Genomic DNA, 14646 nt, shown 5'->3' with positions numbered 1-14646 from the left:
TATATATATCATCACACATTATTAAAATAGTATAATTTCTATATTCACTAAATATTTTATCACATTAAATTGTACTATATTTGTTTAGTTTGCATGGCTGTATATTATATTATTTATCATCATTGATTTATGCAATTAATTAAAAATTTATAAAGTTGAGAATTGAGCGACTCATGAGCAAAGCAACATGCGGACAGACGGAACGCCGGATAAGTTCTAGAGCGACTGTTGTTCAACCGATTTTCGACTTCGCCTTCAACTTTTGCGCTGAGGCGTTGCTCGAGTTGTTTGCCAGCCACAAAAAAAAGGCGAGCTGCGCTTCAAGTGTTGTGCAAACAGTTGCATTAATGCTAAAAAGGCGCTTAAGCGGTCAAAGTAGCGCCCTAAGAAGTCATTGCCACTAAAGCTAGAGCACAGCGCTAATTATTGAAAGCAGTCCGGGGATTATGAAGAATGCGTTTTAGGGATGACATTCTTCAATAGCTTGGGCACAACAATACACTAGTCATGGAAAGGACACTATAAGGATAATACAATGCAAGCAAGGGGGCTGAATACTTTTGTGTGTCCTGGCCGCTTACTTGACTCTTAATATGTTAAACTAGACTCGACGGCGCACAAAAGTGCGGCATGCCAGGCATGTGGAATACGGCATCCGGAATTCTTAGCTACCCCACCTTCCCTCTTCCCTCTCCCCTCATGCCACACATGAGCGTACTTCATAAAATGCGGGGGGCAACAAAAAAAGAGAGAAAAAGAGACTAAAAGAGAGGGAGAGAAAGATAGCGAGCGAGCACACAAAGCAAGTGTGCACAAAACTGAAAAACTGTAGCCAAGCACTTTTTGATTTATGGAGTCGGGGCAGCAGGACCTAGTCTACCCCCTCTCCCCCTCTACCATGCCTCTTCCCCTTCTCCACCCCTCGGGACTTCAGTGAGGTACGAGGTCGGAAGTGTAGACAATTTGTTAGAATTTATACAAAAACGCAGGCCGCTTTTGGGCAACGAATGATGGTTTCTTTTTCTGTCGGGGGGGTTGGGAGAAAGAGTGCAGGGAGGGGGTTGGCTAACCGGTAGGGGAGGAGAGGAGAGGAGAATATAAAACATGAGTGGCATTTTATTTTAAAGTAGCTCAAACAAATGCCCAGGCTTTTGTATAAAGTTGCAACTAATGATTTTCACTTAGGCTGGTCGAAGCGGAGAGGAAGAGACAGAGGCAGAGGGGGAAGAGCAACCACAGTTTTCAGACAGAGAGAGATAGAAAGAGAGAGGGACAGACACACATGCCGAGAGCACAGATTTACATGACATTATGTCATTGTTGTCGTTGTCGTTGTCTTTGTTGTCGTCTGCTTTTATGACGTCAATTATGTTTATGAATGTCTAAACAAAAACTTGCATAAAGCCTTCATCGTTCTTATTGTTCACACACACACAGACACACACACATAGAGAAGGGGGCGGGGAGAGGAGAAAACCCGGAACAGACTGAGCTTTTTTGGGGCGTAGTTTGAGTTTAAGTGAATTTATTACCATGAGCAAAATTTATTTAAGCAGTCAAATGCACGTGAAGTGCATCTCAAGAAAGCTGTCACACAGTCTCAGCTCTCAGTTCTCAGCTCTCAGTTCTCAGCTGACGTCAAAGGCGATACAGAATACACAGAGCGGACACGGAGTGGGAAAGCGGGAGGAAGCGGTGGGAAGGAGGAAGCAGGCTCAAGGGTTTTTTTTATTTGCCCCCGTCGTCTATCTAATACATAAGCAGCACGTTACACAGTAGGGTGAGCCATGAGCTGCAATTGTAAAATATTTTCAAATGCAGTTTAAGAATTTCGTGTAAGAGAAGTCTGAGATTAAACTTGCTGTTAAATGAACTAAAGCATCATCACATCACTGAAATTTAGAATACACAATGAAAGTTTAATGAAATGATTTATAGATTATTTTCATTTAACATATTGATAATGAAATTCGGGAATATTAATGTAAAAACTTTGGAGCCAGAGAGAACCCAGAGAAAACGACATAACAACCAGTCTGAAAATAAATAACCAAATATTTATAAGTGTTTCTTTGAGGAGAGCCAAAATACACTTATCTCGTTTAGCGGCCACACCAAAACTAATGCTGTTGCAGACGCATTGACGCGTATTAACTAAAAGTTAAGTGATATTTATTAATAATTAACAGAAAAAAAAACATTTGTGTTTTTTTTTAATTGCGCAACTTCAATTAACACATAATTCAATTTAGTGGCCACTTTGTTATACAGCAAATTTGAATATGTTAAGTGTCCCTTTGCCTAATATTATTTGCACTGTATGGTCAGATAAATCTACATACATGTTATTTTAAACAGTAACAAAATTCGCTTGCCAGCATATTTATCTCGCTTAGCGGCCACCCACAATATACTGCTATGAATGCATTGAAAAGTTTTCATTCAAACTCGCTATAAACTATAATAAACAGTATAGTAAAAGTAATAATTTTAATTATTTAGAGTTACTTAACTGCATTTAAAACGTGTACACATAATTCAATTTAGTGGCCACTTTATTAAATAGCTAATTTTCATATGTTGAGTGTCCGTCTGGCTTACATTATATTCACTGAATGACCATATATACATAAGTACGTTACTTTTACTTTACTTTAGCTTTAGTTTACTTTACTTTACTTTAAGCACCCTTATCGTTATCTCTCGAATATTTATCTCGCTTAGCAGCTACCCCAAAAAAATGTTGATGCAAAGGCATTGAAAAGTTTTATTTTGTTTTAATCGCGTATAAACTATAAGTGAAGAAGTTTTCTTCAAGAGAGATTGAAGAATATTGTTGTTATTTTGATTTAGCGGCCACTTTATTAAGCAGCGAATATTTGTGGACGTTGAGTGCCCCTAATGCGAATTGTGCATTGCGCATTGACAGTGACAAGGCTCCATACATACATATAAAGCGCACTTGTGCCAATGACTGACATCTTTTATATGGCACACACACACCGACACACACACACACACACACACACACATGCTGAAACATGTTTCTCACTTGGGGGCAATGCAAATTCAACGCTGTTGTTGCTGTTGTTGCCTCATGCATGTTGTTGCAACAGTAGCTCAAGCAGTTGCCAGACGTAATTCCAACTAAAGAGGGAGAAGGGACTAAAGAGAGGGGGAGAGCGAGGGAGAGGGAGAGAGATAGGGAGAGGGAGAGAGCTCAACATGGGCAGCTGAAGATGAAGGCAACCGTTGACGAGTATGACGTACTCTCATAGTTGTCTAGTTGTTGTTGTTGTCTAGTTGTTGTTGTTTAGTTGTTGCTGTTGCTGCTTACAAATCAAATCAGCAGCGACAACAGCGATAAACATCAGGGAGAGAGACAACTATATGAACGCTGCTCGCTTGTGAAAGTTTTGTTTTGCTTTGTGACCTTGCTACAAGCACATTGCATACATTGCACTCATTGCTGTGGCATGCCACTCGCTGTTGCAATTAGCGCCACAAAATGCCGCACAACAAGTTTCGACGCGCAAAATGCGCAAAACTCGAGTGTTTCTCTCTCTCTCTTTCGCTTTCTCTGTTCTCTGTTCAATCCCTGAAGCGTTGCTCGCAGTTCTAAAGTATCTACGTGTGTCTATGTGTTTGTGTTTGCATGCGTATTACGCTTTTCGCACGATTTATTGTCGAGTACCTTCTTCTTCTCCCTTCACCCACTCGGGCAGCCCCTTCAAGTGGCCACGCCCCATTGAAGAAGACTTCAATTGAGCCGAGTTGAGTTGAGTTGAGTCGAGTTCAGTTCGAAGGAGGCGCACCTACAATTTCCGCCATGTCAACTGCACTTTGCATGAGTGCGTCCTCCACACACATACACACACACACACATATAGAGACAAACACACACACACATACTGACACACAGACAGACAAAAAGCATGTGGCACTTGCCCATTCTCTCTAGTTGCTCAGACTGCTTGAATTGTCACTTTAATGCGCTGGCTCTACTCTATCGCCTTCCCTCTCCTCTCTCTCTCTCGGTTTCTTCACTCCCTCTCTTCCTCTTTCTCTCCTCACTTCTTGAGTCGATTCGATTTTTATACACCCTGCACAAGCTGCAAAGAGCTGGTAGCTTAGTTGAGTGCTACTGTGCGATTTTTGATCACTTTTAAAGCGAACCAAATGTGTTGTACGACTGCAATCGATTTCCATTATATTTGTCATGTGATCGATAACAGTAAAAGCGCCATCTGGCGTAAACAAATACAACATTTAACAAAGGAGGAAGAAACGAACTTCGCACTACTTGAACCGAAGTAATTATAAAAAGGAAACCATAATAAAGTAAATATATTTCCGATTAATATCTAAGATACAATTGTATTTGTCATGTTATCGATAACAGCGAAGGAGGACACAACTTCTTCCTTCGTAATCGACGTAATAACAAGAAAGAAAAAAAACATTATAATCGTGAAAATATCTTCGACTGATATCAACTGACTTGATCTGTCTATATTGTAAAGATATTTGTGGTCTTCTTATTATCGATATTATTATTAAGTTTTTGTATTCTATTACAATCATACTCGTAGTTATTATTATAAAGTTTCTTTATTCTGTTATTATATTTATTGTATTAAGGTAGTGCTCAGCCTCCTTGCAGCTACCGCTTTAACTTAACCTTAGTTTGTAAGTTTCCAAGAAAAACAATTTTTTAGCTGAATAAAATGATTGGAATTATTAAAAAATATTTATATAAAATACTACTAAATTGTAATCTTTACTTTAATCCTTATTTTTCTTGTTTTATAAACAAGTAAATAAAATATTTTTAAAATAAACTGAAGAAGTCTAATATAAATCCTACTCTTAAAGATGCTTCCTAACTTAACACATTTTCGTGTTGAGCGTCGTTTTCACTTGGTTTTTTTCGTGGCGTTTCCACTTTATTTACACACACACACATACAGAGAGAACATCAACATCAACAGCAAGAAGCAACAATGGGTGAAACCACATTTGACTGACTGACTTGCTGACTTGCTGCCCCTCTTCCCCCCTTCCCTTCTTCACACTCTTTGTAGTCGTCACCCTCTTCTTCGGCCTGTTCGCTGTTGATTTATATGCACGTCGATTCGACGTAATTGAAGACGTGATCGAAATTCAAATTTTTGATTTTAGTCGTCGTCGTCGTCGTCGTTGTGACTGCATTGCTTGCTTTCTCCTTGATAGGCCACTCTTTAGCTTCTCTCTTCTCCTTTTCCCCTCTTCGTTTCTCTGTATTGTGCCTATTTGGCAGACTCCTTGGCTTAATCTTCTCTGTGTCTTGTCTCGTCGTGGCTTAATGTGATTTTTGGTTTACGCTCAACTCGTTCGTTTCTTTTTCTCTGCCCTGCTAATGTCACATTTACTTGCATTTTGTTTCATTTCATTCCCAATCTTAGTTTCGTTTTTATTTTATGGCTGCAATTATGTGCACTTTCGGTCTTGTTCTCTCTTTCTTCTCCTTTTCCACCTGCCGCACACATTCAATTTCTGGGCTGACATTTTATCAATGAACTATTCCAACTGTTTCCCTCTTCCTCCTTTTTCACAGACTGCAGACTGCGGCTTACCAACGACTCGCAAATCATTGAAAGCTTTGTCAATTTCACGTTTTATCAGTTTGCAAACACTCTACAAATGCTTACAGTCTATTAGCTGGCCAACAAATAATGTTCGCATCAATTCAATTTCTAGATCTCAACTAGTTAAAATAACAAAAATTATATATGAATGAGTATAAAAACTACTTACTTACTATCCGAGTCATCCATAATATAAAGCTATTGAAAATCTACTTTAAAATCTTTAAGGCTTATGGTCACACAGTTTGGATTATCTTTATATAACAAAAGGATTTTTACTTTAATAATTTATTATTAATATACTTGTACTTATATTTCATATCATACCTTTCTGTCATTAATCAACATAAAATTCCTAAATCGAGTATATGGTCACACTGTTTAAAATATTCTCTTACCGGTAAGCATATTGCGATTTTTAATTTAATTCTTTTGTGTTGTTGTAAATATAATTATTGTTTTAATTTAACATAAATTGATACAGACCTTTTTTTTACGAAAAATCAACATAAAAATCCCTAAAGAAAGTATATGGTAACACTGTGTGAACTATTCTCTTACCGGTGAGTATTACAAATGGTTAATAAAACTTTTAGAACTTTTAGTGTGTGATTTTATTTATTAAAACTTCTCGATATTTTAAGTGTATTTTAGAGTCACCTATTCGAATGCTGTTCCTCTGTTGTACCCTCTCTGTTTGTCCATCTGTTTGTCTGACAGTTTGTTCCTCTTTTTTAAGACTTTGCGGTGACTATCTTTCAGTACGCTGCACTACACAACAGTCAGTGTTCTATGCAATGTTCTGTGCTATCATTCAGCCATGGCATTCAGAGGATATTTCCAACTTTGTTAAATCAGCCATGAAAACGGATTGTCGTCTGTATCCTGTGTCTGGCTATGTCTCTCTCTCTCGCTCTCCACCTCTGTGTATTTTGCATTTGGTTTGCTCATTTGACTTGGGTGCTGACTGACTGACTGACTGTCTGAATGACTGCCTGATGGACTGACTGAGGGACGTGACCTGCTGCCATGTCTAAAAGCTTTCAATAATAACGACAACAAGCGAGCGAGCGAGTGAAAGAGACAGAGTGGGAGACAGTTAGAGCTGTTGCTTATTAACGTCGTCGTCGTTGGCCTTCGTCTGTTGTCCTTTGAATGTCCTGTGTGCGTCTTGGGGATTATGTCTCGACTCTCGACTCTTGTGTCTCGTTGCAGTGCCTCTGTCTCTGTTTCTGCTACTGCTTCTGGCTCAGCTCAGCTCTCAACGTTGTTGGCGTTAACTTCAACACCTGTCGCTCGCTGTCCGCTCCCTGCCTTCCTATATCGCCCTGTCCCCGTCTCTTGACACTCTGTCACATGCAGATGCCAAGAGTCGCCGTTACATTGGGATTACACTGAGAGTAACGAGTCGATAGTAACGAGTATTAGATAATAATAACTACAATAAATTCATGAAAAGAGAGGCAAACAAATGAGACACTTGCACAACGAGTAAGAGTTAAGAAATAATAAAATTAACAGCGAGTAAATATTAGTCAGAAAATAACAAAAGAAATTGCATCGAATAGTAATAGTTAAATAACATAAATAACAAAGATCTTAAAGCAGTGAGTAAACTGTAACGAATTTAATCTAACAAATAATTGCAAAGGAATATTTGTAAAAGAATCGAACGAATTAATAAAATACATAGTTAGTCAGATAATAACTAGAAAAATTGTATAATGCAGCGAATAACAATAGTTAAATAACAACCAGTTAAGAACAGCGAAGAGATAGTAACGAGAATATATTAAAAACAAATCAAGAAGATTGTCGAAAAATTGTCCAATATTGACCTAAGTACAAAAAATAATTTTGGGTAAAGAAACGTGTCATAAAATGCAACGAGTAAGCTCGGAAAATAAATAGTAACGAGTCAAGAAGAGAGTACAATGAACGAATTACTGTAAGAATTAAAAAAAAAAGAAACGTGTCATAAAATGTAACGAGTAAGTCAGTAACATGACCAGTAACGAGTCAAGAACAGCGAGTAGAACGAACGAAATATTGCAAGAAATAAAACAAGTGAATTGTTAATTCAAACGAGAGTAATTGTCAAGCAAAGCAACGATTTCGTCAGATGAATATACAAAATCTGAGTTCCAATACTGAAAGCCGAAGAAATTTGTTCATCGCTGTCATTGTTCTATAAAACTTTGACCCAATGTACTAAACAGAATCCAGAGTTAAAATATAGATATGGTGAATATTAAGTTATTTAGTTAATTTAAAAATATTTCATAATTTAAAAGATAATACCAGACTATATGAAGTGAAAGCCGAAGAAACTTGCTCATCGCTGTCATTCTCCAATGAAACTTTGTCCCAATATACTAAGAGTTTAACAGAGAATACTCTTTTAATATATAGAGCTTGAGAGCAATAAGTTTGGAATGTTAATAGAGAAATCTTTCATGTTCTAGAAGATAATACCAGAATGATTCTTTTCTTAGTTAGCTGAGCTACCTCTGAAAAGTTTTCATCATTTTGAACTGAGATTTCTATGTTCACACATTAGTAAAGAAGTTTTCTAGGAGTGTATTCATAGAGGGGAAACCCCCTCATTAACCATCCTACAGTTTAGCCGCCTCCTTGACTCTTCTCTTCGTCTTTCCCCTTTGCCCCTTTGCCACTTTCCATTTTCCACGACTCATGCTCTAGACACATGCTAATGGTAAATTGTTGTGTTGTCAACAGTCAGCAAGAGCAACAGCGACAGAAACTTCACTTCACTTCGTTGTTGTTGTTGTTGACTTTATGTCACACACACACACACCATGCATACACACACACACATGCACACACACACACATGAAGAGAGTGGCACATGTTGTGCTTTTGTCTTAATATTTACATAATTGTGGTTAAAAGTAGCTTTTAAGATGTTTTTAACTGGCAAATGGAGAAAAGTCTTTTCCGCTTCCTCCTTCCCTCCCCCCCATCTAAACTTTCTTCCCTCCTCTTTCTCATTCTCATTCGAACGAACTCCATTTCGCGCTTGGCATTTGGCAGCTTTTCGCTTTTGTCTCTCTATTTTGTCGTGCTGCATATAAAATGGCAACAACAACAACAACAACAACTGACAAATGTGTTAGCTGACATTTTATTGCCGCCCCTTTGGCTCCCCCTCAGTCCTCAATAGCTACCTCTACTTTCCTTTTCCCCATCCCCCCGTTTTATGGCTTGACATTTTAATAAAGGGGCATTGGCGACAGTCCGTGGAGCAGGAGAGGGGGGCAACCGGTAGAGGCGTGTGTTGTGTTTGCTCTGCAACAAGAGATGAAACTAACCTCAAGTCGAGTGTGAATGACTGCAAACTACTCGGTAAATCGCTTCAAATGAAATACCTTAAGAATATAGTAAAGGGTATTCGATAGTGTTTAAGCAATCGTTAACACGATATATCGATAGTTTAAGCACTCATTCGATAGTTCTCTCGAGTTGTCAGCTCGCCGATAGATAGTGTATGCGATAGTGTTTAGGGATTTGTAAATAAAATATATCGATAGATTAAACACTTATTCGATAGTTTAATTGAGTTGTCGCCGATAAACGAGCGACAGACCGTAACGTCCGATCAAAAAGTAATAAAAGAAAAAAGACTCAAAAAAATAAAATTCATCACATAATTGACGTCATATTTCTACACAGTATATCATTAATTTTCTTTTGGCAACATGCAATTTTTGCTCAACTAGATTAAGCTTTCAACTATGCATTAGAAAATTGGTTGAATGAAAACTTTGTATGTGTAAAAGTAAAAATATAATGTTAATCAATGCAAAAACCAAAAAATATAATTAATAAATAAAACTATTGTTAGGTTAGGATTTTTCAATTGTCTTGAGTGTAGAATTATTAATATTTGAGTAAAAGAATAAATACATTTCTATTTCTATAACAAAAATCATTATATTTGTTTAACCTACTATTTATAACCAATAATTTTAAAAGAAATTCAATTAATAAGCAGCTTAACTGATCTAAGCGATTGCTTGCCAACACCCGCTAGATGGCGCCAGGTAAAACTTGCTCCATTTGCATCGATGTTGTTCCTTAGTCCCTAGCAGCAATATTTCGTTTTATGATTGTGCTGAAATTTTGTGGATCAACTATTATACTACGTATCTTTAATTGCGCAATATTAGTATAATTGGGCAATTGCTTAGAAGCTAAATCAATGAAAATATTTGCATGTTTATAACTTCCTCTCTCTAATTTTTATCTAAGTGAATAGAGGATACATGAATAGCAACAATTTTTGGCATTCAGTTGGTTTTTGCCAACACACACACACACATACACAACCAAAAATGGTTGGAAAATATTTTCGGCTAACCTCAAAACATTTCATTTTGCATTCGTTGTTGTTGTTATTGTTGCCAGCAGTATTCGATGTTGTTGTCATTATTGTTGTTGTTGTAAAAATTTGTTGGGCTTAAAATATTGAGGGGCAAAGTTGTTGCCACAGGCAGCTGCCTCCCCTCTTTCCCTCCTCTCGTTTCCCTTTGCCATTCACCCCTTTCATGCTTTCATGTGTTTAGTTCGTGCTACCAAAACGTTTACGCAACTCAACGGTTGCGACAGTGTTTCTATGTGTGTGTGTGCCTCTTTATGTTGCATCAACAGCAATAGTAGCAACAACAACAATAACAACAACAACAAGAGCAACGCTGATGCCGCCGCCGCAGCCACAAAAACTTTAACTTTCAGCAACTTGTTTCGTCCATTTTGCCACCAAAGCACCAAGAGGACTCAACAAAGCGTCAGGCGATGAATAAGGGGAAGGAAGGAGAAGGGAGTAGAAGGAGAAGCTTCGAGTCCCAGTGAAGCCAAAGTCGAAGCCGCATAAGGCAAAATTGTGGCAAGCCAAAAGCTCAAAGCGTGCAAACGCTTCAATGATAATATCTAAACACAAAAGCGAACGAACGAAGGAACGAAAAGGAAGAGGAGGCAGACTTGGGGCGAAGCGATTCAAAGAGCAGGAAATTCTTACAACGAATAATATTAATAATAATAAAATATTTAAATTTCTGACGAACAAATTGCGTAATGCTCGGAAACGACTTCGGGAGAATGAGAACAGTAATTTCACAGACAATGGAAGAATCTCGAAATAACTGGGCAACAAAAAAATAACTTGTTAATGAAGCAGATAATGGCAAATCAGTTAACCCAACTAAATACGAAATAAATAAAGAGTAGCGAGTGACGAGTATCAACAATTAAGCTTAATAGTTTGCAATTGCAGAGTCATAAGGCCCAATAATATAAGTAAAGTAGCGAGAAAAGAGTGAAATAAATAGTAACAAAAATTAAGCTTTTTAATAAAAAGTTTTTATCAAAGTAACTGAGTTATAATAAACAACAAATAAGGAGCGGTAAGTATCAAGAAACATAACTAATAGCGAGTAACTAGTAAAATAAATAGTAGCGAGTATCAAACAAAAAGCTTAATAGTATAGTTATAGTTTGAAGCAGAGTATCAGAGCTGCAATACCCAACAAGTAAAGAGCAGTGAGTAGCGTGTAAATTAAGAAGCAGCGAGTAACGAGTAAAACAAATAGTAGCGAGTAAGAAGTAACATATGTCAAACTGGTTAAGAAGTACAGAGTGAATTACAAAGAGCAACCACTATCAATTGTAGAGGTATAAAATGCAACTCGCTGTTGGATAAATATTAGCGAGTAGCAAGTATTAAACATTAAGTTATAAGAAAGAATTTAATATTTGATTAAAACAACGATAATAATTGAAGAATACTTGGAATAAAACTTATTAAACATAACGAGTAGCGAGTGATCGAAATTGTAGCGAGTAAAAAGTAACAAACATTGACTTGAATGAAGAATATTACTAGGAAAACAGAGATATGAGAGCGACGATCAGTAGTAGAAAAGTAATAGGAGCAAAACCATAACAAGTTTTCATCGAAATTACTTTGAATCTAAAAAATAACTATAAAATATAATTACTCAATAACTTCTCGAAAAGTTGGCCTTGTACCAATCGTTGTTGGGAGTTTCTCAAATTATTATTAACCAATTGAAAATCTGAGTTCTGAACTAAGGCTGGCAACAAAAAGCATCAAAATGAAACCAAACCTAAAAATTTGGTTTTTCGTTGTGTTACTTGGCATTTTTGGTAAGTTCCCTATGCGCATTAAGCTAGATGACTGATTACTCTTTTATGTACACAGCAATCAATACCAAGCAAGTAAGTAATGGGGAAAATCAGTTGAAGAATGATCAGTTTATACACCAAAAGCGTGGAGTACAAAGTGAGTTTGGTGTCGAAAAACGGAATTGAATTTCACTATGAATTTCTTCCAGACTTCGGATCGCGCAGTAAGCGCACTCAAGAGTGGGAAAATCGGCAGAAGACGCATCTAATCAACATTGTGGTGACCGATTTGGATAAACTGGATGCGCAGGAGCGTCAAAAGGAGCAAAAGGTCAAAGCAGCGCTGATGAAAATGATGAATTTAAAGGAGGCCAAAGCAGGTAAAATATTAAATTGAAATAGTAAATCGCTAGAGAAGATTGTAATTGAATGTCAATTAGCTCCCAAGGTGCGGCGTCACTTTGATAATGCGCCTGGATTAGATTTTCGACGTGAATTTGCCAGCGATGAGCCGAATCCATATATTGAGAATTTGCGGAATCGTTGCGAGCAACTTTAAAACGAAAACGAAACGAGTTCAGAATAGTTTTCAGTTACCAACAATGTATATTTTTTGTATTGCTGTTTGTATTAATTAATAAAGATCAAAGATAAGCCCAGATTCAAGGAAATTCCCGCCACAATTGTTATTCACATTTATTACGAAAATTGCTGAAATCAAACTGAAGGCGGCAAACAAATGCGCGGCGCAGTAACTAGCATTTTAAAAGCGCAAATACATGAGATTATCTTTTGGCTTTCGTTTCTGACTACACCCAGAAGAGGAAGAAGAAGAAAGACCATTAATTTTGCTTGCACGAAAATTGAAAATGGAAAATTGCGCTGCAGGCCTTGTCAAAGGCGAGGCGAAATTTCATTTCGTTTGCTTAATTATTGTGTCATTCAAATGTCAGCGAGTGTCCAGCGCATACCCTGTAAGCGGGGTAAACAAGTGTGAGGTATATTGGCGGCAGCCGAAAAACAGAAACGGAAATCGAAATTCTGTAGAAATCGAATGTCAACTAGAAAACAATGCAATAATGAAGGTTGTTCTTTAGTCAAATTAATATTCTAATAAATACTAAAATATACAGAATACTAAATCAAAAATATACCATAGTAATTTAGCATTTTTGTAGCAAATATTTTAAATTTTCTCTCTCCATATGACATTTAAAAAAAATTTTTATTTATGTGGAAAAAATACTTAAATATACCAAATGATTTATTTGGTATATCGACATATTCCTCTATTTAAAATATACCATTATAATTCCGCATGTCTATTAAAAAATTGCATTATGTGAAAAAATGCTTTACTTGGTATATCGATATAGTACTCCATTCAAAATATACCATAATAATTTTGAATATTTGTAGTATTTTATATTTTCTTCTTTCTCCATTTGACATTTAGATGAAAGTTGTATTTATTTAAAAATAGAAAAAGAGTGAAGAAAACATTAAACGTAGTAGAATACTAAAATATGTCGAATACGGAATTTGATATATCGACAATTAATAATATATTAAAAATATACCATAATAATTTTGGCATGTGTACAACAAAAATGCAAAATTATCGGTATATTTTGGTATTAAGTATACAAAGTTTTATATGTTTTTCTTCTTTCATGTGGCATTTATATGAGAGTAATATTGAAACTATATATTCGATACGTTTTCGTTACATTTGAATTTGTTATTAAAGCTTCAAATAATAAAAACTAATTCTGTATTCTTTTTACTACAATTTGAAGTTAACTTCCAAACATTAAATTTACTAATTTATTAAATTTGAGTATGCAAAATGAATTCCGTTGCTTTTAAACTATATATTTCCTTATTTCTGCCATTATTTTGTGCTCGATTCATGCTGCTTTTAGAACGATTTAATTTAATAATAAGCGAGCAATATTAAGTATACGACTAGTCGCTGCCAAATTATATAGTATTGTGTCTAGTGGAATTTGCTTTGTTTGGACTGTAGTTTTAAGTGTTCGCTGAGCTTTAACTTGCTGTATTGATCAGCATTTAGAAGCAAATTTCGTCTCCGACTCCGTCTCCGTCTCGAGTTCAGACTCGGCTCCACAATTTATGGCAATTACCAGCGATTAAAGAGTTGGAAAACTTTGCTGGAGCCACAGAGAGGGAGAAAGAGAGAAAGGGGAGGGGAGAAAGCGGAAAGCAACTGAGCTGGGGCAGCTGTTGGCGCGATAAATGTAATCAAATTTAATTTCGACAAATTGCTTTTGAATTACGCGACCTTCGACGTTGCGGCGCCGATGCCGCTGCCAAAGAGTTGCAAAATTGTTAAAATAATAATCACTTTTGTCTGTGTGTGTGTATGTGTGTGTGTGTGTGGCATAGTACAATACAATTGCCACAATAACAACAGCAATTTGCGCTTGAAATGATGAAAACAAAGTGACGACGACGACGATGAGCAACAGAGAGAGGAAAATGGAAGTGGAGAGCGAACGAACACACAGACATAGCGCGTACACCGTGGCGTATACGTAATCATAAAAATTATGATTCATTTAAACACACACAGAAAGAGAGACACACTCACATACACACACACACAACTGATTGGCCATTTGGCTTAAATACAAAAATTAATTTGATTGAACTGAAACTTTTGCCGCACATTCAATGTTTTCGTTTTACGTTCCACGTTTTTGCATTTGCAGAAAAAGTTTTAAGCAAATAATAATAATTTTTGGGGGAAAATTCACTCTGAATAATCAGAGAATTCAATTGAATCCAGCACAATTCACTTTAAACTTGCCGAGCTTTAATCCAACTATTT

General features: G+C 36.6%; 1 protein-coding gene and 1 long non-coding RNA gene across 3 annotated transcripts in view; one reads left to right on the top strand and one right to left on the bottom strand.

Annotated features, from left to right (window-relative positions):
• The window catches only part of LOC132796452 (uncharacterized), a 100072-nt gene that overhangs the window by 28238 nt on the left and 57188 nt on the right, over positions 1 to 14646 (bottom strand). The gene's annotated exons all lie outside the window — the stretch shown is intronic.
• LOC132796637 (uncharacterized) lies at positions 11674 to 12447 on the top strand. The gene is made up of 4 exons (XM_060807880.1): positions 11674 to 11813; positions 11869 to 11949; positions 12002 to 12172; positions 12233 to 12447. The coding sequence occupies exons 1-4, from the start codon at positions 11762 to 11764 to the stop codon at positions 12349 to 12351; spliced, it is 423 nt and encodes a 140-aa protein (XP_060663863.1). The 5' UTR covers positions 11674 to 11761; the 3' UTR covers positions 12352 to 12447.

The sequence above is a fragment of the Drosophila nasuta genome, chromosome X, assembly GCF_023558535.2.
Source record: "Drosophila nasuta strain 15112-1781.00 chromosome X, ASM2355853v1, whole genome shotgun sequence".
Taxonomy (NCBI): Eukaryota; Metazoa; Arthropoda; class Insecta; order Diptera; family Drosophilidae; genus Drosophila; species Drosophila nasuta.
This window is presented reverse-complemented; position numbering and strand designations above follow the sequence as displayed.